The 27,584-nt window shown below is 36.5% G+C and overlaps 1 protein-coding gene across 1 annotated transcript in view; it reads left to right on the top strand.

The window, feature by feature from the left end:
• The window catches only part of LOC127971119 (AF4/FMR2 family member 2-like), a 199,479-nt gene that overhangs the window by 54,517 nt on the left and 117,378 nt on the right, over positions 1-27,584 (top strand). Inside the window, exon 3 of the mRNA XM_052573934.1 lies at positions 14,649-15,494. Coding sequence (XP_052429894.1) covers positions 14,649-15,494 — 846 coding nt within the window. The remainder of the gene's footprint in view (positions 1-14,648; positions 15,495-27,584) is intronic.

Genomic DNA, 27,584 nt, shown 5'->3' with positions numbered 1-27,584 from the left:
AACTGTATACAAACTAGCGATGAATATTACAAGTAAAACAGAATATTCAACAGTTTTGTCCAATGGTGATTGAATTATGAAAAGTTGCAATTACATACCCCAAATGTAGCCTGAACTGAATGTGAATTTGCAGTTAATTAAGAAAGGGGTGAACATTTCCTCCAGGCAATCAAGCTGTATTTATTTAAGCTTGTGCCTGCTGTGATTCAACAGAGTTACATGGACATGTAGGTGAAATGTCAAATTCGTGTGCAAAATGCATAACAAAATCATAAATCTACTTTGTCAAACTGATCTTTATATATTCGTATTTCCATAACCTTTATTGCATTAACATAACTGCAGTATGGCAACTGTTAACAAGAAAAAGAAAGACCCAAATTACAGTTCTTAAATAGCTATTTGGCTAACACTGATTTGCCTTCAAGGAAGGCCTAGGTGACATCAGTCGAAAAGAAAGTACTGTACTTGTTACACTTTTCTGGATCACGAAAACAGGAATATTGTACACAGTTGAATTTTGGACAGAAAGGCCTGAAATGTGTATAAAAGATGTAAACAGGGATTCAGAACAGTTGAATGGCAGGAAGAAATCAAACACGTTGGTACATGTCACCACTCAAGGAACATCACTTTTATTGCGTCAATACGCATCAAGGTCGCCCTTCCAGCCTCAGGTAGCTTACCTGTTTCTTTAGTTAGCTGTTAGCAAGGTTCGAGACAGACCATCTCCGAGAGTGAAGCACCGTCATTACCGCTCTCCTGAGGTCCTCAGGGGCCAGAGAGCATGATCAATCTTCCCCTGGTCCTCTGTGTTCAGTCAGAGCCTTTCACCCCGGAGCGACTGGAAAGCCTGGATGAGGATGATCTTTCCGTCACTCAGCACTTACTCATGCTTTAATTGTTCCATCTGTGTCATTTCCGCAATACCGTCATGTAAACAGTTATGATGGGATGAGTTGTGACAGGTACTGACAACATTTTACAGCTTTGGTTTTGATCCAGAACAGGGATTTTCTCTCTTTTAATAGCAAGTTTTCACTTGAGCGTGGCTTGAAGACCTTTTCTGGTTTGATTGACAGCGTCGCTTAGAGTTTGGCAGTTAAACGGCTGCGATATTTTCCCAGCGAAAGCTGTGATTGAGGGTAAGTTTAGCTCGATCGAGTTGAATATACTGTGGAATAAAGCATATGTCAGCTTGTATATTTTAGTCCTGTCAGAGGATCGGTGATAATTGATGCAGATACGTCAAATGATTTATGAGCTCGATTTACCATTGGGGACATCCGAGTTGAGTTTACTAGAAAAGCTAATTCACTCATAAATGGTGTTCAAACATGTAAACTGGAGCTTTGAAGCAAGGAATGCCTTTTTCACAGAAGAAAGGCCTGAAATGTGTCTGTTGCTTCCCACAGAGCAGCAGGATGAAGATGTAGTGCTGCCTTCTTTTCTTTCTTTCTTTTTTTGAGGGCTAATTACATTTCTCCTAAGACAAGACACGCTCTCTCCCCCTCCTTTTGGTTTCGCGTTTAATTTTTTTTTCCTCCTTAACTTCATATCTGCATTCCCTCTCTCTCTCTTTTTCTCTAATCAGCTCTACACATGCCATTTATCTTCATCTGGTCCAGACCTCTTCCTCTTAGCCTCTGAAATTAGTTGCCTCAACATCAGAGCTCTCTGCTAAAAAACAACTTCAGCCTCACATATATAAAGCTAAAATTGGGTCGCTGCTGACGTGGAGCTGGAGCTGCGAGGGGAGCTTTTGCTTAGAGTTTTAATGCGAGAATCATTGGTCTCTGAGATACTTGCGGGGTGACATCAGGTGGAGGGTACATTTGTTGCTTCTTTTGCTTTATTTATATTGCGTGTTTAATAATGAAAATGGTCCCAAAGCAGCTTTACAATGTGCCAAGACTAAATCCCCAGTGAGCAAGCGCAAGGTGTTTGTGATAATGAAAAACTCTAAGTAAGGACAGACATTGGCTACAAGGTGAAGATGTCAGTCTATGGCCGCTCAAGAAGAAAAACTTCTTAAAAGCCATCAGTGATAAATCCAACGGGTCTATTTGTCCAAGAAACTACAGTGCTCCCAATTGTTTTTTTGGTAACAATTTAGTATAGGGTCCAATTCACAATAATAACTAGTTGCTTATTAGCATGTGTATTATTAACATATTGGCTGTTTATTAGTGCTTATAAAGTACATATAATGCATGACATCCATAATCCTACCCAATACCCTAAACTTAACAACTACCTTATAAACTTAATAAGCAGCAAATAAGGAGTTAATTGAGACAAAAGTCATAGTTAATGGTTAGTAAGTTAGTGAGAATTGGACCCTAAAATAAAGTGTGACCGTTTTTGTTGTTGTTGTTGGACAATTAATACACATTTAAATCAAATTTCTTGTCAATTTTCAATTGCATATAGTGCATATACACAATTTAAAAAAAATGGTTTTCATTTTTACTAATATTTTAAAGTATAAGAAAATAAACATTTTTAATCAGCAGGGACATATTAAATTGATCAATAAAGGCAGCACAAGATTTGTATTCAATCAATCAATCAATAAAATAAGCAGACTTAATATGACTAGTTTCTGCATCATTTAGCATATGGACTGGGATAATGATGCTTAAAATTCAGCTTTGCATCAAAGGAATAGAGAACATTAAAAAATATATTAAAATACAAAACAATAATTTTAATTTTAATAATATTTTACATTATTACCAATTGTATTTGTATTGTATTTTAAATTTAACCTTATTAAATAATAATAATTATAAAAAAAATAATAATAATACAAAAGTATGAATGTATTGCTTTAGAGAACAAACATTAAATCAATACCACTTGTTTGTGGCACTGCAGTACAAAAACCTTGCAATTGAGCCTTGAGAACATACCAGGAGTCTTGAGTAAGTAATTATTGTCAGCACAAACATGCCACCTTTTGTGTAAATCATGCTTATCATAGATTTATTCACTAAACACGGTGCTATTTGCTTGGTGCAATTAACGTCGCATTATTAAGAAAGCAGGGGGTAAAATGACTTCCATTGCAAAAAAAAAAAAACAGATATTTGTTAAAATGTTCTATTGATCATGGCAGTTATTCATCAAATGATGGAGTAAAGCGTTACAAACAGGCTCCAGATGTGAGGAGTAGTGGCACACCTTCAGCATTTTAAAGAGCTGATTCAGGTGATCGCAGTGGTGCTGGATTGTGTGCTCTGCTGCATCCTTCGTAATCTAGCACTGCGAGACAGGGAATTGTGCCGTGAAAATTGCATTCGGCACTAATTTTGTGGGCGCGTGTGTGCCGTTACTTGATTAGTGTAATTCCTTTAGTGAATCTTGCACAAAAACAACACAGACATCACATGCAAATTAACAGCACAATCAATGGGCACAATTCATTCTTACTGAATTCCCCAATTGTCTCATTTCACTAGTGCACTGGACAAGGAGTGAGCCATTTCTAGAGCTGTCCAGTGCACCGAAAGGCTCATTCCCTAGAAATGCCCAGAATGTTAAGTATATAATGTGTTTTGTACATAAAGATTGCGTGTATTATTTCTGCATTTATTTATATATTACTTTAAGTGTTATATTAGTATTATTCCTATGCTAATATTGTGTTTATTAATATTTATCTGATTTGACTTTAATTTTAGTGTAACTGAGTAATTTTGTTATGTGCTACTGTTATTTTTATTAGTTTTTCTTTTATTATTTCTGTTTCAACTTTCTTTTCAGTTTTAGTCAATTAGGACTTCAACTTGAAATGATTATTATCATCATCATTATTATTATTATTATTATTATTATTATTATTATTATTATTATTATTATTATTATGTTTAATATTGAGTTTAGAAAGTTTGAATATTGAAAGTTTATTTGTAAATGTATATTACTGTATAAATTATTTTTCAATAATAATAAAAATAGTTATCGTTTTATTTTTTCTTTCTTTCAAATAGTGAAACATTTATGTTTTTTTAAATGAATTTAGTGTTTTAACAATAATTTTAACAATTGCTATTTAGTTATGCAATATTAATATACATATTCGAGGTATGAGACAATGTACAAAAAACATTTGACTAAATAAACTGGAACAAACACTAAGTTGTTGTCGTTATTAGTATTATTATTTTAAAATGCATTGACTTTGGGTTGTTATTAATCTTTTGCAAACAAAAGAGAGAGAGAGAGAGAGAGAGAGAGAGAGAGAGATCTAAAAAAGAAATAAAAGGGGGTACTCATTTACGTGTGTAATTTGGTGTAATATTATTTAATTCAATAAAAATTCATAGACATTTAATTAAAGCACATTTATTCTGTATTTTGGAGGCACTGTGCATGTACACTGTACAGAAATAAAAATGCACTCTTGATAAATGGCGGCTCAAACCATTTCTGAGTGAGTTTGCATAGAGAATGTAATTGTTCCTGGCCCACAGGAATGTGCTGCCCCAGCATTCCTCGCTGCAGCTGTGCGGTTGCATCACTCTCCTGAATGATGTGCTGTGCTTTGAACCTGACTCCATTCAGTGAGCCACACTGTGTCCTGTCAAATGTGAGAGGGATTTGTAGCTCAAAGCGGCCGCTGAAGCGGAGCACAATGGAGAATGCAGACAGGAGCTCGGTGAGAGCTTCTTGCCGCCGAAGACGCTGCAGTGTTTGAAAGATTAACGAGAAAAGCTCTACGTGAATACGAGTATGTCCACAAAATGTGAACCAAAGTTAAAGGTGCCATATGTAATAAGGCATAAAAATATGGTAATGTATTTGCAGATATATTCTAAGTATATATTATATATATATATTCTAAGTTAACATATTTGTATCTTTAAAAAATAATGCTACATCAGTAATTCTGCTTTGAAATGTGTGTTCCATGTCGGAATGTCTGTTATGTTTTGGTTTGTTTGACTCCACCCATTACCATTTTACCAACCTGATCTCAGTTTTTACATATTTTACAAGGTGGCTAATTTATACGAATCCCTACAACATCACACGTACAAATTATTATTATTATTATTTTTCTTTTGCCAAATCGTACATATTTTACGAGTTGCACAATTCATATGATTTCGTACAACATACACCTAACCCCACCCCTAAACCTAGCCATCACTGCGATCTAGATAAATTTGAACAAAATTGCATGAGTAAAGACTTATGTATTCATAGAAATTAGCCACCTCGTAAAATATATTCAGATCGGTTGTTAGATAGCATTGAATTTACCCAATATTATTTAGACTCCCCGGATTGCAAATTAGAAGATAACACAGTGTATTGCGAATTCTACCCAACCCTTAAAAGCCTCAGCATTGAGGCAGCATTGACTGCAACTTTCAGTATAAGGCTCATCGCCTTCCATTATCAATTGTGCACATTTCTGTTGCGTATTCTCAATTTGCAACCCATGTGATAAAAATACCAACACCAATTTCAACCACTAGCTGTCAACATTACATACCTCACCTATAAACATTTCCCTCCAAGATGGTATCTATAATTACGCTAAATATTTAATAGGGATATGCCGGTATCCAATTTTCATGTTGTGATTAATTGCTTATGCTTTTATCACGGTATTATCCCGGTATTTAAATTTATTTTCAGAAAAGTGTCCATTATACAGTATAACAGGTTTAATAACTCTTTTCTTATAACAAAAATAACTGAACATTTAAATACAATAAAGCAATACAGAAAATATATAAAGTTATAGTGCAAAAAAACTATAAAGACCAATAGGTATCACTTTACAATAAGACCTCATTAGTTACCCTTTAAGATTCACAATGAGCAATAGCTACATATGCTACAGAAGTTATTAATCTTTGTTAAAAAATACAAGTCTTAGTTCATGTTAGTTCATTAAATAACACAGTTGCAACTTTCGATTTTAACAACTTGTTATTAAATATTGGAATGCCTAAGATTAATCAATGTTCAGAAGAATTTTTTATTGGCAGTTTATGTTAACTAATTAATTAACTAATGTTAACTAATGAAGCCCTAATGTTAAGTGTGAACGAAAAATAAAGAATCAAAACACTTTCAAACAATACGGTATCTAGGGCATGTTGTAGTCCAGATTAAAATGTAAAAAAAAAAAAAAAAAAACTGTGAAAATAAATAGGCTATTATGTCTAAATATTTAAGTATTTGGCACTGTGATGAACAACACAGCAAATCCACAAATCTTAATGGCTATTTAAATACATTTTTAAAAGTAGAGCGGCTACTTTATTTATGGGGTTTCTAGGGTAAAGGCTGCATTTCCTGCGGTTTAGCGGCATCTGCTGTCAGAGAGTGAATGTGCTTTCATTTAGCGCGTCTCAGCGTTTATCAGAGCACACACGTGTCTTTTAAGCAGCATACAGCGGCGTTATGCATTTTGACCAGTTGTTGGGAAAATTATTCTTAAAATGCATTACAAATTCTGAATATTCTGAATATTTTGTAATATATAATTATTCATGGTATTTAGAAGCATATTCATTACCGTGATATATCGCATTACTGAGTACCGGCACATGTCTAATATTTAACAACCTTACCGTGTCGCAAGTCGATACGAACCTTCCTCTTCTTGAGAGCTAGGATATGAGTGCTTCTTTTTTTTATTCCATTTGCCACCCCCCACCCCGGACCACTCATCTAAGGCTGCTATTAGCTAATCCCCCTAAATCCTGTTTAATGGAACTGTGCCGTTAACAGCTATTTGGGACTAATTTACTGGTTCCCAGATCACTTGGCACCTTCAAAGTTGTTCCAGTGGTTCTAGTGCCGTAGCTCGAGTGCCCCTGATGCCCCCGGTGCTTGTTTCCCACATCACCCCCCACCCATCAGAACCCCTCCCCAAGTTGCCCTTCATGGCCTTTCGCTCCTGTTAGACATGCTTCCTCCGTACAAGGCTGTTTTTAAAAGCTTACAGCCAGCCAAGGTCAGAATTCTGGAGCAACTCCAAGAGTTTTATTCCACCCCAGTCACAGAGAGACTTTTCTCTTCTTTTTCTTTTTCTTCTTCTTTTTTTTTTTTTTTTTGCCCCAAGGTAAATATTCCCAAATTACCCACTACCACAAGCAACTTGCTGAGTCATAAATGGGCAAATAGAGATCTACCTTCGCACAATGCCTTGTTTCTGTGTTTATTTTATTTATACATTTTTTTGTGGTTAGATCTGCGTTGCATAGAAAGGTTAGTATGTCTGAATTGAATAAAATCAGTCTAATGCTCAGGAGTGATTTGAAGTTGTTGTGCTCGAGTGTGTATTTAGCTCGACTCAGTGGGAATTGTTGTTATGGCTGCCTTGTTTTTGCCACCAGGTTCACTTGGAGACAGTGTTTTTTTCTGTTCCTAATTAAGGAGTGAATGCAGTACAAAAACACGTTGAACTTCGCCATCATCAACTAAGTCTGCATTTAATGCTTGTGTTCTTGTGGATGATTCATATTAAGAGATGCAAAACCTTTAAAGATGTCATTTCTGTAAAGAAAGTCATTGTAGAACAGAACTTTTACAGAACAATCAATTTTAGTTCTATAATATGAGGCATTTCTGAATGAAAATGGAAAATTGATCAACAATAACAACAACAAAAAAGTAGGCTGAAGGAATTGGTTGGACCATGAAAAGTGGATGTCATAGGTTTCAAAGATTTTTTTAAGTTTATGAATCCAAATAATTCTAAATGAGCGAATCTTTAGAAAATAATAACAATAATAAAAACAAAAAACGAATGTGGCCAAACGATAAGCATTTCCATAAATATTGCATTTGAAGAGGCTTGTGTGCTGTATGGGTTTATTTTTTGAGCGCTGCTGAGGTTTTGATGCTGTTTGACTGAGATCTGGAGGTATTGCCACCTTCATTACCATCGCAGTTGTTGGTTTTCTGGCCATGGGGCAAAAGCCCTGAGTGCTCACAGCAGATGAGCACAAGGCCCTTTTGTAAACACTGCCAATGTCTTGTCAAGGATAGACACACACACACACACACACACACTCGTGCAGCCTATTTCTCATTTAAAGTAGTTAAACTACAGTGTGTTAGATGTTGTACTTTTTTCTATATTAGTGTAATATGCAAGTCAACAATAAGTAACTGTACAGGCTATATCTGGTCTTTTATTTTTATTTATTTATAAATTCCAGGGAATTTTAATGACATTTTTTTATTTTATTTTTTATTAAATAGTTCTTATTTGATACTGTTTCTATAAAAGTGAATCAAAACAGTGATATATTAAATGTGGAACTTCGTGCTAGCATAATACTCTAAATCTGAAATATATCAATGCTAATATGCGGTTCCACATTCAGCAACTGTCTTTATGATTCATTTACTGAATCATTACTCAACTGTTTCGTTCAAAGGCACTGAATCATTCAGGAATAAAAGACTACTTTGATATTATATTGAGATTATGTTATTTGCGCGGCATTAATTATACTACTACTATTGACTTTTAGCAGGTTTTCAAACTGGTTTTGCAGACACACCCTCATCTGGTTTGCCAGTGGTCCACCCCAAACTCACATAATTTGTTGAGTCAATAATGGAAATTACGTGTTTGGATTAGGATGCTATATCAAAATCCTGTGTTGTTATACAAAAGTGTGCATGAAGATTCTAAAATGTTAATGAAACCATAGGTTGACAATTTGAAGTAGATTTTATATTATATCCAAAACATTACGTTTTTGTTCTCTTGAACATATGGCATGGAAATCATAGAACATAACTTGGATGGAAACGTAAAAATTCCCAACTCAAATCAAGCCAATGCAAATCTACTGCATGATGAGATACTCATCAGTAGGGCTGCCCCCTAATAGTCGACTAATAATCGTTAGTCAGCCAAAAGAGGCTTGGTCAACCAAAATAGTATTAGTCGCTTAGTTTCCAATAAATAAATAAATAAATTCACATTGGCGAAGTTAGTCATATCGTTAACGGTTGGTCTATAGTAATACAGTACATTCCGCAGGACATCCAAACACTCGCCTATCATTTATCCACCACAAATATGGCTTATGATCTGAAATATGCAAGTATTAGCAACTTTACATGGCCGCTCAATCTAATGTTTACCTAGAGAAATGTCCACTATTCCACTATTCCACTATTAGGTGTCTGTGCGGAAGCTGAACAGCAGCGTGCTCACTCCAGGACAGATGGTGGCGCTGGTGCGCTCACTCGCTCTTAAAATAATCCATAATTTTTGCTCCTACTGATACAGTAAGAGTAATATATCTTTCAAATCGGCAAATTCTATACATTTATTTGTGTGCACAATAACAACAAAATGTGCTTTTGTAAAATAATGAAAGCAAATGCGCCTTATGTCGTCTCGGTCTCTGTGAACTTGAGCGTGAAACTCAATATTGTTGCCTTACAGACATTAAAATATATCTATAGAAAATGTCTAGTTTTGAAAGAACCAATTCAAATGGAAGACAAATATTCTAAGATTATGTAATCTGATGAGTCAGTGTCAATGTCTCTCAAACCACGAACAAAGAAAGCACTAGTTTATCAGTGAATTATTAAAATGTTAATGCAGACTGTTTTACCCGGACACATTCATAATTATAGCTTCTGTGGTGTGGCATGTTTATGATTGCTCTTTAGCGCTTATTAGGCTTTGTAGGCAATTAAAGGCTCATTTGAATAATTTAAATTGTTTATTAATAAACGTGCGATTAGTCGACTAATGCTAAAAATGAACAGCAACTAGTCGACCAGAAAAAACCTTAGTCGAAGTCCGCCTTACTCATCAGTCATTTAACGTTCCTATCTAGCATGTCAGCCTAAAAGATGATTTATAGCTCCTAAACACATCTGATTCGTTTTCACGAGTGAACTGATTGTTTATATTGAGGTTCTTGTTAACATCCATAATGGGAAATTCTTTGAAACACTGAGAATTCTCTGGTGAAGCTGGAAAGGGTCAGCAATTGAGAGAGAAAACAAAGACTCTCATTGTGTGTGTGAATAGCCTGCGCAGAGTGGTAGCGCCCAAGTACCCAAATCTCTAGAACACACAGTGTCTTTTTAATATGACCCCATTAAACTGCCTTTGCACTGCTGGTCCCACCTAAACAAACAATCCAACACACACTTAGGACACAAACATTCACACAGACATGGACATATACAGTAGCTTTATACAAAAAGCCTATGTACAGTACTTTGCTCTTGATGGTGCTGTCCTCGGTTTTGCCTCTATGAAACTGTTCATGTGTTCATTTTGGCCTGATTTCACTCTGCCACAAGGCTGTATTGCGCAATTCAAAGAATTAAGTCAGTACGAGTCATTACAAGCATTTACCAAGACTTTGTGGAGTGTTTTAAAGAGGCAGCTGACACTGGAGCACTTAAGTATGTTTAAGTAGGTAATCTGTCCTTGTCTTGAAGTAAAGAAGGCCACGAGGGAAAGAAGAATGCTTTCCTTTTTTCCCAAGATGCTGCTTCCGGACAACTAAGTAATGGCTATTGCAAAGTATCTTGTATCCCTTAAAACTTCTGAGTACTGAAAATCACATTTGAAAAGTGAATAATGTTACTGAACCCCCTAATTGCACGCTAAAATACTTTAATCAAGGAATGATAGCATTTATGATAATGCATGTTATGTTTTGTTCTCAAAACTTTTAGTGTACATCAAAGTCAGCAGTTTTTTGAGTATGATGGCTGTTGCTCTTGTGTATCAACTTAGTCTCCGATTTTCTCTGCGATGAGGCCATTGTTGATAAAATGGAAGAATAGAGAGATATAACATGCATGTGTTGAAACAGCTCAGATTATTTCGGTTGAATTGGATGAGAAATGTTTCCATCTCACACAACATTCTCTCTCAATGCTGAACATTCTTCCAGTAATGCTGTTCAGTCAAAGTTATCTGGTTATTAAGGTTCTCAAAACATCGGAATAGTACATTATGCATACTTCATTCATGGAACTTTCTTACTGAAATGTTTTAGTTGGATGTTCATGTAACAGGTTACTTGTTTCAGAATGTTTAGAGAACATTCAAAACGTAATGGTCCAATTATGACTGCAAAATGGTCAAATGGAATGTTCCCTTACCATTCGGATGCTTTGAAAGTTCAGAGAACATTTGTTTACGTTTTTGTAGCATGTTTGGAATGCTAGCATAATGTTCTTATTAAAACATATTTGCTATTAGCTGGGTTGGAGGTGAAATACAGATCTCTGCCTTTGATTAAATACAAAATAATTTTAGCTCAGTGATAAACTCTAGAGGTCTGTATTGAAAGTCAAAAGGAGTTGTTAATAATTTACTATAAAAAAGTAAAAACTGGAGCTCTTCTAATTATTATATTTTTTCTTCTTATAAGTTGATTTGGATGATAATTTGTTCATTTAATCATTCATCTGTTTTAATTTATTTTCAAGAAGATATAATAATGCACCTAGGCAGAAAACACGTCATTAAAATATGTCTGTCTTAATTTACTTTTTTATTTGTATGTATTAAATCCTAAAACCTCTCCTAAACCTAGCCATTTGAAAGTGTTTATATTTTCCAATGAATACTTTAATTAGCTATTAAAAGCTTTAACCGTCAATGGAAGTACACAATTAATCATTCATAAATGGCTTATTCATAACTTTAAGAAACTTTGAACATAAATGTCAGCAATTAACGCTTTAAACGCGAGCATTTCTCTCTTTCTCACCTTCCCCCGAGCTGGAACTGCCGTGAAGAATGCGTGTCTGGCTGCGCTCCAGCATTCTCATGCTTCACTCAAGCAGTCGAGCTCACACAACAGCTCTTTGTGTGCGCCCCCGATGGATTTTCCCTCACATTGACCGAACCACCTCGTCTGGGAGGTTCACGCACTCCTCTCACTCAAGATTGTCCCTTTCAGATCTTTCACTCTAAAAACACCAGAGCAGAGCCACACTGGCCCACATTCCCATCCAAGTACTGCCCACGTCATCTGTGCAGAGAAATGACCGTGGACACAGGTTTTAATTATTGTCTAAAATTTTGGCGGCCCTTTACATAATGCATTTATAAATTATAATGCATTATAAAAGCATTTTGGAATTCTTGTAGTGCACTTTATAATGCATTGCATGACCTCATGGATAACTGTAACCACATTTATTATTAATTTGCTATCTAGTCATTGTTACATAGAAAGTGTAGTTTAGTAAATAGCATGACAAGATGTTTCAAATGTAAGAACCTGTAAACATTAAAATGCATTTTAACATTACAGTTGTTTCTGAAAAGATATATAATGCATTATAATGTACATTATGAACACCTTTGTAGGTCAAGGCTTTAAGTAAAGTGTTAACAAAAATGATTGTATGGTTATTGTGTAAAAATAAAAAAGTCCAAGGATGACAAGGATTAATAGTTGAAAATGTGGTAATATGACATAAAATAAAAAAATAAATAAGATAATAATAATAAATAAATAAATAAATAAATAAATAAATAAAATATAATAATAATAATAATAATAATAATAATAATAATAATAATAATAATAATAATAATAACCCTTTAGAATTGGACAGTAGTGGTGTTAATCCTTGTTTTGTTTTTTTATAATTGTTTATTATTTTTCTATCCAACTATACAAAATTGTAATAATAATAATAATTTTGTTCACAAGCATGTGTACCAACTTTTGCCCAATAATAATAATAATAATAATAATAATAATAATAATAATAATAATAATAATAATAATAATAACACTACATTGCGGCTTTGCTTGGATATAATATAAATGAAAGCTACTGGTAAGTAATGGATGGATGGATGGATGAAAATTGCATTCAAACTTTTTATATATATATATATATATATATATATATATATATATATATATATATATATATATATATATTTTTACATATGTGCTTGCAAACAATATTGTATCATGCTATTTTTGTAATTCAGGAAATGTCAATATAATAAATCTGAATAACAACCATAGTTAATCAGGTTTAATTGCTGACATTAGTGCTCGGGTTTATTAGGTTAGAGGTCAGTTTTAATGTTAGAATGAGAAGATCTAGAATCAGATCCTTTGTTGTGTGTAAGGTCACTTGTTAACCGTCCAGTGCATAATTCAATCACTGCTTTAATAGCCTTGCGTGCGCTATGCTGGTTGTGCATCATTTAACATTATTTGTTTATTGACTGTTTATGTTGTTGAAAGCCAGATGCATTTGCATTTTAGAAGAGCTGCACTGTTATTAATGTAGCAAATACATTTGAAATGAATGGAGAATGCTAACAAATTTATCACTCTACTTTTGCTTCCTGGGATTAACGTAGCTTTTAATTGTATCAGTTTACAAAAGAAGCACACATTTTGTTTTTTTATTGAATTCCTCTGCATTCAGACTCTTTAAAATAAAGGTGCTGGTATGAGCCTTTAAATAAAGGAAAATTTAAATATAGCGATGAATACAGAAGTAAAGGCATGAGCGTTAAAAAGAATTTTGCTTATTATGCAAATAATCAGTGGGGGGTGGAATAGCATCTTTCTCTTCTGTAGAATGCTGTGCAACTAATGATGTGCCTAAAAGATAATGATTATTATAAAATGGACTCTTGTTGTGAGCAAAAGCCGAATAGTATTGGATAGACATTTCTGGAGGGGAAATCTTTTTGCCCACCCTAAATTCAGGAGATGTTTGCAAACATTATTTTATGTAGATCAGCACACAGGCACGGATAGGAATGGCACTTTCTGAATAGATTATAAAAATACAGCGTCTGACCATTTCTGTGATCACACATTGCTGGGTTTCATAAATATTGACTAACATAATATGGAGAGCTAGCGTGCATCTCAGAATTATGTTTATGGTCTAGTCAGCTAAAGCTTGTGATAAATTCTCTGTTTTTTTTTTATATTAACACATGCAGTCTTTAGATCTGTACATACCGAGAAAGGTTTTGTGAACACTAAACACACTCTTGACTTTTGTTTAGTAAGTACTAATAAACAGAAAATATGCTAGTAATATGCATGCTAATAAGCAACTAGCTAATATTGAGAATGGGTCCCTAAACTAAAGTGTTACCGGAGAAAAAAAAAATCCTAATCATGTTTGTCTTGCTTTCCAGTAAAATATACTATTGAAATGAGATCAAAATTACTTAGTTTTAAATATATTTGCTGCTGATTAATAGTTGGTACAGTGATTGTTAGGTTTAGGTATGGGGTAGGACTAAGGGATCTAAAAAATGATCAAACTAATAAACAGCCAGTTTGCTAGTAATATGCATTTTATTAAGCAAGAATCAAGAATTTTTAATCGAAAAAAGTGTTACCGAATATTATAAGTAAATGTCTTAATGTTTTGTGTGTTTCTCACATAAGTAGTGTAGTGACTTGAGGAGACTGCAAATATACAGTAGTGCTGAAATCATATAAATCAGCTTTTTGAATGTTAATTTTGGGGAAAACTGTTCAAAGTAAATGTAAAGTAAAATACCTTTGTTAGGAAAATGGTTGCATTTATTATTATTATTATTATTATTATTATTATTATTATTATTATTATTATTATTATTGTTATAAAGAGTGTTATATATTTTCTTTCAGACTAACAAAGGAGATGCCCTGGCCAACAGGGTCCAAAACACTCTTGGAAATTACGATGAAATGAAGGAGCTCCTGACTAGCCATTCTAACCAGAGTCACCTTGTGGGCATTCCTAAGAACTCTGTTCCCCAAACTCCAGTGGAGAAACCCGACCAGCCAGGCTTTTTCCCTGAGGCTCAGCGGAGCCGAACTGCTCCCTCCCAACCTGGAAGTCAAAGCACCTCCATGCCCCCACCACCTGCCAACACCATGCCAGGCTCTAGCATTGTACATGGACATCAAGGCAAAAAGTCTCGGTCTTCAGACTGGTCCCGAGGGGGTCACGGTTCAAGTGGTGCCCAGACCGCTCAAGCGGTCAACCGGGGGAAGCACTCCAATCATGAGCAGACCTCTAGTAGACATGATCAGGACCAAGAGGACTCGAGTCCCAATCCTAGCGGACCTACAACTTCGTCACACTCCAACAGGAAGCAGGCCCAGTCCAAAGTACCAGCCACAGCTGAGCTTGGCCTTGGAAAGTCTCCCACCGAGCAGGACTTGTGCTCCCATGGCTCAAACTCACCAGTGGCCTCTACGTCCCTGCTCCCTAGCGGCCTCTCAACACCGACTTTCCCCCAAGGCCTCCACTGCAAGCCTAGCAACGCTGTGCAGCAGAAACCTACTGCCTACGTCAGGCCCATGGATGGCCAAGACCAGGTCCCAAATGATTCCCCAGAGCTCAAACCCCCTGTGGAGCTGGTGGAAGTGTACAACAGTGTGCCATTCGGAGGTCTGCTGGATACCAAAAGCAGCACGGCTGGGACCAAGAGCAAAATTCCCAAGCTGACACTGCCACAATCTGGAGAGGTAAGTGTGACCACTTTTACATCTTAGTCAAAGGGCAGGCTTCCTGCAGATGTTGTAATCATTTGCTCTCGTTTGGATGCAGCGGTAGTTGGACAGGAACAGTTGGCAGATAGGCTTGGCTCTGTTGACTTTCCCCTGGCTAGGTCTGTTTTGCATTGAAACCTGGCAGAATGAGGGGTTGACATAATGGAGTGCTTCATTAATAATCAGCTAATGAATCTCAGGCTTTCCTGTGAACCTACCTACTCTGCAAAGAAGTCCTCTTGTTGGCATGTTTAAAGATCACTTTTTTTTCAGCTTGAATGGAGGGAAATTCTGACCTCAGCGATTTGCCATGTTCAGGTTGTTGAAGTTAATATTAACTTTCCTTTCAATGGAGAAGAAATTCTAGAGTTAAAACTGTTCCGAAGATCTGTGTGATTGAACGAAGTAGAACAACATGGGTCAATTTTATTTTTTATATTTCCCAGTTATATCCAATGCTTTGAAATGTTGGCATTTCAGAATCAGAACAATACTTTTGAGGGAAATAATGCACCTCTTTCTTCAGTTGTTGTAGGTGTTTTCCCAAACATGCCCCAATTGTGTGGTATAAGGGTTAAAGAATGATGAAATTTGTCATCACTGCCTAGACATTTTATTTTGGGGGAGGGGGTGGGGGCTATAATTTCTGTGCATAGATGTATAATTATGATGAACAAATAACTTTTTTTCTCTTCAGTACATACTGTTTCTAGAAATGTTGAGTGGTCTTTTGTAATGCTGTTGTGAGATGTATCTTTCTCTAGGACACAAACGTTCTTCACATAGAAAAGAAGTATGAATGTCGACTATTTCATCTTTACTCTGGGTAGCATCCCGATAGTCATTTTCCTAAAACACCTCGGAAGACCCTCCATGTCTTGAACATGTAGACACATACATATTTCTTTGCAATGCAGGGGTCCATATGCTCTGAATTAACCCTCCGGAGGTTAAGACACTGGAGCTTTATCACAGGCAATGTTAACTTCTTCCCTTCTGTGAGGTTGATGCTTAGAGTGGAGTTCAGTTGACCTTTCTCGGGTCGCGTGATACATGAGCCACGCTGAAGCCATTTACAGGCTATCCAGTGCCGTCACTTCCTCTGAATGGCTGCCAATAGGGGCATTTGATCCCACGGAGAAATGACTACAGTTGAAGGCTCAGCATGGCCCTTTAGGACAGGGAATACCATCATTTAGGATTTAGCCAATAGGTGGTCTTAGATAAAGATAATAGATTTTGGCGGGCTAATAGTTCTGTTATTATGCTTCAGGCTCAAGTTTGGCTATATAAAAACCCAGCAGCAACTAATGAATTCCTTCACTTTGAGTTGGTATCTTGTGAGACATAATTTTCCTGTATTTACAGAACGGGGTTTGAAAAATAGCCTTGTATTGATGCCTTGAGCTTGTTTGAGCAGTAGGTTGAAATTCCTATCACTCTTACCTGCGGGCTTAATCCACATAAAGCAAACAAACCAAATAAGATAAGGTGCGGTAAACAAGAGTGGCGTATGATTGAACAGGTTGACTTGCTGCTATACAACCATGGCGAGGCAGCCAGCTGTTCTTTCTCTTTGTTCTATGGGGATCTCGACGGCCATCAGGCTGCAAATTGCACTATTGCCCATCTTGAAGCATATGGTGCGTTCGCGCCGTACAGTTATGCATGTGGCAAGAGTGAAAACCTAGGGAATTTTAATTGCTCTGAGAGTGCCCTCGTACCGGTCAGCTTGCAGGAAAATGGAGATGGATGTTGTTATAGAAAGAGAAGAAACCCCCCCACCCCCGTAGGGTGGGCCCCAGCTGGGCCTACGCCATCTTTCCCTACCCCTCCTTATAGCAGATGATTCACTGCCTGAAAGAGAAAATAGAGAGATGCAAAAGGGAAAAAAAAAATATAGAAAAATTAAATAAATAAATAAATGGAGAAAAAGCAGAGAGTTATGAAAACAGGGCTAGTAGGATTGAAATAGAACGCAAGAGAGTGCATGCAGAGCCACTCTTTCAAGATGGTCCTCGGGAGAAAAGAAAACATCTTCAAGGACATTGATTTGATTTTCTTTCACCCTGCCTTGCGTAGCTTTAGTTTGTTAAAAGGAGTGGATTCTGTAGAAGCAGCTCTCGTGGGATTCACCTGTACTCTGTTGTGCTTGCTACTTATTATTCCGCAGCTCTTCAGGATTATTTATCCAGGTTCACTCTGGCTGAGGTGTTGAATTGTGTGAAAGACTTTCCTGATTGTATATCCTCCCAGGTTTTCTTTGTTGTCACATGAGCGGATTTCTTTGGTTGCTTAAATCTTTTTTAAAAAATGGGAAATATTGTCAATGGTAATGGTGCGACTCACATACAAATCTTTATAAGCTGGTTCTTAGTGATGATTCAGGCAAAACTAAACTGTGAAGAAGATGACATATCGGAAGCAAAATAATGCAACATTTGAGAACTTATTAAATTAATAAATCAATCATTTGGTTTTATCTAGTTCATATCTGAACATGCCAATTTGCTGAACTGCATCAGAATTTTCAGTGATAATTGTCAATAACAGTTGCAAAATTTTTGAATGCAAACTAATTTTTCAGTTGAAGTGCCATGCATTGAAGAACTGGTCACAGTAACATGAGGAATCTGTATTATTAAGAATGAACGTTTCCTTAAATGCACATTTTTATTTGAAAAATGCTGTAAAAACTGTATTTAAATATTTATTTCACTTAGAAAAAAAAAGAAAAGAGATAATAAAATATTAATTCAGGACTCAGGATGAAGTTTTATCCATTTAATTGAAACAAATCATTAGCCAGTACACTAAAATGAATCAGAGTTATCAGCATTAATTGTCAGAGTCATAATAACTGGCTTAATTGTATTATCTTTAGACTGCCACTGCTGAAAGATTAACTCCTAAAACTTGCCATCCTTTGGCTTGAAAAGCAGAAGTTGTTCCCCTAGATAGGCATGAAATGTTCCCTAGTGCCACCCCACCACAAACCATTTTGACAGGTTGAGCGCTCGACAGAGTGATAAGACTGTGCTAAATGGCTTCGGAAGCATTCTGTTATCGCCTGGAGTATTGATTAGTGTCTAGCGTTGTGCTGCTTGCTGTGAAGGAGCAGCTTCTTTCTTTGTTTTGGTTTTTTTATTGGTCTGTGTATGAGACATCGACAGACAGATAAGACTATTGATCCATCTAAAAACAGTTATTGCACCCAGTATTACCCAGTCTTTATGTGACTAATAGCTTTATCACTAGCTCCTTGAAGCACAGATTTGACAATACAATAATACCGGTGAAGATATTCTCCTGTTGCATGCTGGGCTATATAAAATGATGCTTCATACAATCTGAGAGAGCATGCTAATATGTTTCTTGGTCTGTTTGTTCTTTTTATTCAGTCATTTCAACACTTACTGGCCACTTTATTATGTACACATTGCTAGTGCCGGGTTGGACCCCCTTTTGCCTTCAGAACTGCCTTAATTCTTCATAGCATAGATTCAACAAGGTGTTGGAAACATTCCTCAGAGATTTTGGTCCATATTGACATGATAGCATGGTTGTAACGAGTGGTTATTTGAGTAACTGTTTTCTATCATCTCTAGCCAGTCTGCCCATTCTCCTCTGACCTCTGACCTCTGATCAACAAGGCATTTTCGTCCACACAGCTGTGGCTAACTGGATATTTTCTTTTTTGGACCATTCTCTGTAAACCCTAGAGATGGTTGTGCATGAAAATCTCAGTAGATCGTTTTTTTTTTAATACTAAGAACTTCGTCAAGTCACCTTCACCACATCTAGATGTCTAAATGCACTGAGTTGCTCCCATGTGATTGGCTGATAAGCAGTTTGTGTTACCAAGCAATTGAACAGGTGTACCTAATAAAGTGGCCAGTGAGTGTATTTTATGATATTTTATATAAGATAGTAAAGTGACAGTTAACATCTTTTTTAATAAAGTAAATTAGCGTACTTACTTTGACAGAATTGCACAGAGATAAAACAAGCCATCACGTGAACTCATTTAGAATTTTGTAATATCCAGTGGATTCTGGGTGACACCGAGAATCATCATCTTTTCAAAAGAATTCCTGGCCTGTTCAATGACTGTATAGCAGTACCTCAAAGCAATCTCAGTGGGCAGCAGAGGTGAATGATGTCATGGCATTGAGAGCTGGAGTCTGGGTCGGGAGTCTGACAGAGGAGTTCTCATCAAGCTGCAGTCTCCCTTCTGATTGCTCTTTGTGATCAGATATAATGGAGATGCCGACATCTGCTGCATTTCAATGCGGTCCCTGTGCTTTCCTGGCCTTGTTGATCCCAGATCAGAGCAGAGTGATTGCACGATCACAGTAAGATCACAGGAAAATCTCAGCTGTTATATAATGTAGCGTTGTACATTATCATTTAGTTTCCAAATCCTCATTGGCTTCTGTAAACCTTTGAAGTTAAAGGCGAGGTTTCAGTAAACTGCATAATAACTGTTTTCACACAAGTTTCCAGAGATGCTCATCTGCCATTGGTTGAACAAACAGCCCTAAACTCACACCATTGGTTGAGCTAGTGTTGTCTGGTCAGGATGATCAAATAAACAGAGCGAGTCTTTACACAGTGTTTACACTTTTTTGGGTTAATTAAACTATATAAGCCTTACTTAGCCAGTAGTTGGGATATAATTAAGTATTTTAAGATTGAAATAGTGTTAATATTCTCCACATGCTTTAATATAAAAAAAAAAAAATACAGTTCATTCAAAAAAATGCATATCTTTAAACAAAAACTGTTACCATTTGTAGACTACAAAGACAAGTTGGCAGCTAATGCTTCACTCAAAATTAATTTGCCTTATTAATATTTAACATGTGAAAAAATAATTGGACTATTTATTCATCCACTGATGACAGCAAGAGGGTTTTTAGTCATGTGTTCCTCAGCGGCCTATCAAAGACAGTCGCTCGAGCTCTGCCCAGCCAGGCCGGGTTATTAAAACAGCATTTGCCGTAACAGGCAGAAAAGTCTTTATCTCGCGTGGAGCCCGGCTCCATCTCACAGGACAGGAAGTCATTTCCAGGAACATTTGATTACACCGGGCTGCCAAGACTCACAAAGCAAGACGCCACTTCCCCCCAGAAAGCATCCTCACCCACACTGACTCATCTAGTGCTGGATCGTGTGCTTGGAGCTGTAACGTAGACCACACTGTGGTGTATTATAATGATCAATGGCAGTGCAATCCTCTGCATACATATTTCTTGAAATGTATATTTTAGAAGCAGGGATATGTGTTTGAAATGAGTTGCATATGGGTACTCACTCTAAATATATATGTAGCACTGTATTAGGTGTGTGCCGGTATTAGTATCGGTACCGAATGGTTCCCGGGCAAATTCCAAATGGAAGCAATCATCCCTATCCCCTTGGAGTGGGGACTTTGGAGTTAATAGGGCACGTGTGTACCATTAAGTAGTCGTTAGGAATGCACTTTGCAAAAGGAGTGATATAATTTCCTCATTATCTTCAGCTGCCATGTTCCCGTGACAACGCAGCACATGTCTGTCACCAGATGTCGCTGTTCTATTGTCATAAATGTTTTCTTTTTTATTGTTCTTAGGACTTCTATTACCATTACAACAGTCCGGGTCCGCAAGTTTCCAATAATTTTCTCCATAGGGAAATCCATTTTAATGATCATTTATAATCTAATTTATAATTTTGTTTAACCGCTAAATTTGTGGTGAAAATTAGGAGTGGCTTAACAAGAGGAATACGACAACTGTAGCCAAATTCCTCGACATGACTGTGTGTGGTGGCTCTTGATGCCTTGACCCCAGCCTCAGTCATTTCCTTGTGAAGTTCACTGAAATTCTTGAATCAATTTTGATTTACAATCCTCATAAGGCTGTGGTTCTCTCATTTGGTTGTGCATCTTTTTCTTCCACACATTTTCCTTCCACTCAACTCTCTGTTAACATGCTTGGATACAGCACTCTGTGAACAGCCAGCTTCTTTGGCAATGGAAGATATATTTTTTATTGTTAGAGAGATCTCTTTTTATTGTTAGAATTAGGGTTAAATCCTTATGGGGGAAAAAATTATGTAAAAAAAAATACTTCCAGAATCAACACTGCTGAAAATGTGGGTGGGCATTAATGCCTGTCCACCTCTTTTTGTAAAATCAAATCACAGTTTTCCAATCAAACACTCCAAATCCTCTCCTCCTTTTCAGCTTCTTCAACAATGTGCACACCCATGTTGGTTCCACTTATCTGATTTCATATGGCTCATTTGAATATGTGCTTGTTTAGGAGTTATGCTCGCCAGTCCCAAAAACAGTGCTTCTCCCCAGAAAGGCTAATGAGCTAGGACGAGTGAAGAGACAGCCATCTTTCAGCTATGCACTGGTGAGGAAACACAGATGCAAGTCTCTGATTTGATTAGCTGTAGAAGATAACCCGCTCACAGTGCGAGTTTAGAAGTTGGAAATAAGTAAACATGGTGTCTGCGGTTGCTTTTGGTGATAGCGACCTTAAAGAGGACATGCAGTTTGAAGAATGGATGGGTATATATATATATAGTAATTTTAAATTTTATAAAGCTATAGTTGACCGAGCACCCAAGTATTAGCCAGTTAAACTGTCTGCTCAGTATATTTCTCTGTCACTAATTTTAGAGAATACTGATATAGATTTTTTTATGGCTGATGGTGATATGCCAGATCATCAGCATATTAAGACAATGTTTGAGCTTAGGTGAACATTAGCAGATTTGATTTGCTAATTTGACTAAATCAATTTATTTTTTTTAATTAGTAAAATACTTTGGACTCGATTAATAGTTTTCAGTATTTAATCACATAAATATTATAGCAAAATTAAAATTACTTTAGGGATTTTATGATCAGGCTGTATTTACACTTATAAAAACAGAAGCCATTGTACTACAAGTGGGACTTGTTTTATGAGAAGTAAATTACACTTTTTTTTCAAAGCACCCCAGCAATGCGTTCCTCAAACGTCCAGAGTGTTTATGCAGCAGTCTATGTCTTTACTCATGAACCACTGCCATCACGCCTGACCAAACATGCTGGTCCTCAACATCTCAGTAGGTCACTACAAGTGCCCTTTGCACTCGCTGCCAGCTCTGAGCTAAAGACTTCTAATATGACTCAAATGGATACAGAAAAGTATTTAGATAGAGGAGCTTGTTAAGGAGCACATTTACATAGAGGAATTGATGTAGTTTCAGCAAATGTTTATTTGTAGGTGGGCCTGGGTGAAGTGATCATAGTTGACAATGGTTAGTTGCATCTCAGAATTAGGTCACGCCGCCTTTTTCTCAATCTCTCTCTCTCTCTCTCTCTCTTGCTTTTCTTCCCTGTCATGCATGATGGGCTGTTCTCATCAGCCTTTGCTTAATATCGTTTCAAAATTAATTTGGGCTCAATAATGGGACTTTTCGGCAAGCATGAAAGGATATGAATATGGAAAAGGGGAACAACATAGGAAATATATAGGAAATAAAAAAAAATTTATTACATTGGCAAATTTTTAATTCTAACAAATGCATACCTGTGATTGTACATTGTGTATTAATGCATAATGTAAAAAAAAAGTTTTCAGTTTTCACGCCAAAATTGCTAGTGAAGTTCACAAATAAATGACAATATTTAAACATGGAGATATTGACATATTATTTTCTTGTAAATCATACTTCAATAATCTAAGTCTAATAACTTAAAAACATAATTAAGAGTTTACTAATGTAATGTACAGTTACTAATTATATTATTAATTATAACTGTTTATTCAGATTTTTATTTGTATTATGGTGTCTTTTTATCATACTGTTTTTGCTGACATCTACTACTACTATTACTGATAATAATAATAATAATAATAATACTAATAATAATAATGATTATTATTATTATTGTTATTAATAATAATTATAATTAGTAGTAGTAGTAGTAGTAGTAGTAGTAATAATTCAAGGATGTGAAAAAAATCTTATCTGTGATGAAATCCTTAGCACACACCCTCGAGTGGTTTATAACTTGAATTCTGACTTTAAAAATAAGCCAGTTGTCACTCTTCTAAAAGCTGTGACATGAACTGTTGAATTTATTTAGCAAAAGTCAAAGAAATATTCTGAAAAAGGACAAACAAGGGGCATACAGTGATTTGTATGCAGACACCAGGTCTGCGTGATGATGTGCTGTCCCCTGATGTGTACTGGCTCCCCTCAGTGCCTGTAGTTTGACCTTGAAGATAGCATTTGGCCCGACACTGAGAGCCAGCAGCCTCCTCAGATGGTGAGCTAGCACTCTGTGAGTGCTAGTTAATGAGTTCTATTCAGCTGCCGTACACACTGCTAGCACCCTCAGAAGATTGAGCCGAACCGTGCACAACCGTACCCTCGACCAGACGCTAATCAGGCCAGGCTACCGCTGCCATTTCCCCTCACAGACGTGTCACACACATGCCCAGACGGATTAATAGGAAGATGAGAGAATACATCTACACTGAAGGATAGAGAGAAAGCGAGAGAAAAAGAGAGAGTGAGTTATTAGGAGGCTTTCCCATCCAAAGTAACAGCTGGTATCATTTGCATAATACCCATCATTTTACTAGGCTTCTTGTCAAATCATGATGAAAAAAAAAAAAAAAAAATATTGCAATACAAAAACTAGTTCATTAGCGCTTCCAAGAACTCACATGCACATGTAGCTTTGCAGTCAAGACAGATTTTATCCAGTATTTACAAGAATCCATGAACAATATCTGTACCTAAGCATCTGTAGTAATATTTCTTTATGTTATGTGTCAGATTCAGAAATATTTTAATTATTTGTAGCATTAAGCTATTCTGGTAATGTTATTCATACCATATATTGTATGAGAACATATTTAATGTAATTTATCATACTAAGAAACGTCGATTTCAGCGACCTCTGAACTTGCATATTTATTAAACAAAAATAAATGTCTTTGTAGAATTAATATAGAATATGTTTGTGTACAGGCAGGTTTTTTTTGCAGAGAGTTCTTCTCTCTGTTTGGATCCCATCAGCCCCTGGCCATTTGTGGTTACATGTTGGGGAAGGTTCTCAATGAAACTGGCTTCTTGAAGGCAAACCGCAGCAGATTTGCTTATTAAATTAGCCCATCTCTGCATGACTGCATCATGGCTGGGAGGTAGAGGGCTGCTGGGACCACGTCAAACCTGGATTGTACCTTCATAACAATAGCAAATGCCTCCATTCCCTTGCCTCCATTAAACCTGGTTTTGTAGTGTATTTAATCCACTATGAATAAAAGCAGAATGACAAGTCAGCACCATTAGACTGCAGGTCAGAATGGTGTAATTGCGTGAAGTCATTGTAAAAACACAACATCATCTTGTAGCAGACCCACACTTTTCCCACACCACAGTTTAAGGTCAGAGCTGCATTATCTTGGCTGCATTTATCTTTGTCGTGTGACATTGTGAGCCACAAAACCATCATGATGTATGATGCCTTTCATGGTTGGATATTTATTGCTGCTAGCCTCAAACCAGCCATCTTGAGGTTTTGTATCAGATTAGCATATTGTTTAAGATAATATGGTTTCTGGCTTGATGTTAAGGGGCTTTAATAACAAAGTATAGTGAAAATATAATGAATAAAAATGCATTGCAAAAACAAGGTTTGAAAAAAAGAGATGCAACAACAAGTTGATAAAATGTTAACATTTGCTTGAATGCTCTGATGTATGCCTCCGTTGACCAGTGGTAATTTCAGACAGGATGGTTCTAATATCAGTTTCACTGAATTTCTGTTTATTTTTAGACAAATCCTATAAACAGATCATATGTGTATCTGTCATACACAGAATACACTAAGATTACATAGAAATAGATTTTAATGCCATTTATGCAAAATATGAAAATGGGCCTAATACCCGTCCATGTGGAATACCATGTATTAAGTTGTGTCAAGCTTGAGCCCAGTCAGTTTAATGCCATTAAAAACCCTGAAACCCCCAATTATTTTTCCCACAACCCCATCAGTCAACCCTCTCCATGTCGTTTTGCTTGTGAAAAAAAGCACTGGTGCTCTAGGCTATACAAAACAATACATAATACTGCCTACTGGTGGGTCTTTAGTCTTTTTAATTTATTTTGGATGCTCAGTGCTGTTGTTGAATATCTGCGGTGCCATGTAATGAAATACCCGCTGTGCAATTTTGCAAGTGTGTCAAGCAGAGCATGACCAGATATGCAAATGTAATACAGAAGTGGAATTTTGAGTATTTTTTACATCTGGGGCTGATAAAAGTAGTTTTGAAATCAATGAATACATAATAAAGAGGTGTCCACAGTAGATAGAAATCCCAGTTTGTTGGCTTGTAAACTAGTTTCTTGTCTCAAATCTGTCTCTTTTTCACAGAGTGGCCGCACACAGCATGCGGTGTAATGGTATAACAAATTGCAGATGAGGAATGGTAATTCGAACGGATGAGTTCCTGTCTGATGGTGTATCAGTCTCGCTCTCTCTTTCTGTCTGGTTCCTCACAGAGAGAAATGGTCATGTGACCAGCACCCCACCAGGCAATCTATCTCTACATATCAAGGTCAGATCCATTTTTCTTGGAACAACCACATGCTGTGGTTCTAGCACATAAATTCGCCCACCTTCGATTTGTTTACCCTTGATTTACCAAAAAAGTGGCTTTCAGCACGGCAAAAACTGACAGAAACATGTCGCCTAGAACTTTCCTTTGCCATGTATTGCTCCAAAATATTCGCACCCATTGGTTGAAGATAATAACATTGAGATGCTCTTTGTGTTACTAAAAATACAAATGCTGAGCTGAATACTTGAGCAAGCAGACAAGCTAGTGCACACATCAGCTCAAAAACGTATGCCGCTACCATAGAGAATTATAATAACGACTTTGATGAGGATGCAAAACTCGGTACATGTTGTACATCACTGTCCGTGGAGGAGCTAGGTGTCATTAGAAAGTGCATTCCCAGGTCAGCTTGATGCAGAAGCAGGTGGTTGATGACTCAGGAAAACTGGCTTCTGTTTATTCGAAACAAGAGTCCAGCTTCCACGGTCCCACTGTGGCTCAAATGTGATTGATGACACTAATTACTATGTCACTACTCATTTCAAAACCTTGATCTCTGAGCATGTGACTTTGGCTCATCTCCTGTATACACACACCTTTATCCAGGGTCTATGTCACCCGTCTGTCCTCTCTAATGTCCGCTACTGTGTTTTACAGGCCTCCTATCCTCTGTCACTGGCTCCCTCCTCTCTTTACCCAATACTTTAATTGGAGATTATTAGGATGGAGTTTATATTGTCTGCATTTTTCTAACAGCCTCGGATCTCAAATCCACTGGTTTAGGAAAATAAGCGCTGGGTGAGCGGAAGAGTTTTGTTGGAATTTTGGTGCATAATAGTGGAGGGGTTTGACTCCTATAAACCTGCTGCACATCAAACTGGCAAGAGTTTTCTCAAAACTGACAGCCAGTTTGGCAAGGTCTTTATAGTTCCAAGAATATATAGTCAGCAGGCTTATGATATGAATTATCAGATATTTGAAAATATACTATTTTTAACAGTATTTAAGAAAATGATAATCGGAAAAAAAGATGAAAAATAAATGAATAAAAACCTTCTGTATACAAAATTACTGATATTATGATGGAGAAGGAATGGAAAAAATAGAACAAAGAAGAAGAACAAAGGAAATAAGAGAAAATAAGGAAATGCCTATTAATACACCTATGTGTATATTTATACTGGTGTATATGGTTCATGAGGACACTTTTTGTGTCCCTGTAAATAAAAGGCTTAAAAGAAACCCATAAAACTGTGTTTTATGAAATTCAAAAATGTCCAGTAGTTTTCTGTAAGGGGCAAATTAAGGTGTAGGGTGATAGAAAATACAGTTTGTACTTTATAAAAACCATTATTTCTATGGAGAAACCACAAAAGCAAGTGTTTGTGTGTGTGTCTCTGTGTATGAAAATTCTGACTATTTGACTGGAATTTGGAATTTCACTAAT

Source organism: Carassius gibelio, chromosome B14, assembly GCF_023724105.1.
Source record: "Carassius gibelio isolate Cgi1373 ecotype wild population from Czech Republic chromosome B14, carGib1.2-hapl.c, whole genome shotgun sequence".
Lineage (NCBI taxonomy): Eukaryota > Metazoa > Chordata > Actinopteri > Cypriniformes > Cyprinidae > Carassius > Carassius gibelio.
This window is presented reverse-complemented; position numbering and strand designations above follow the sequence as displayed.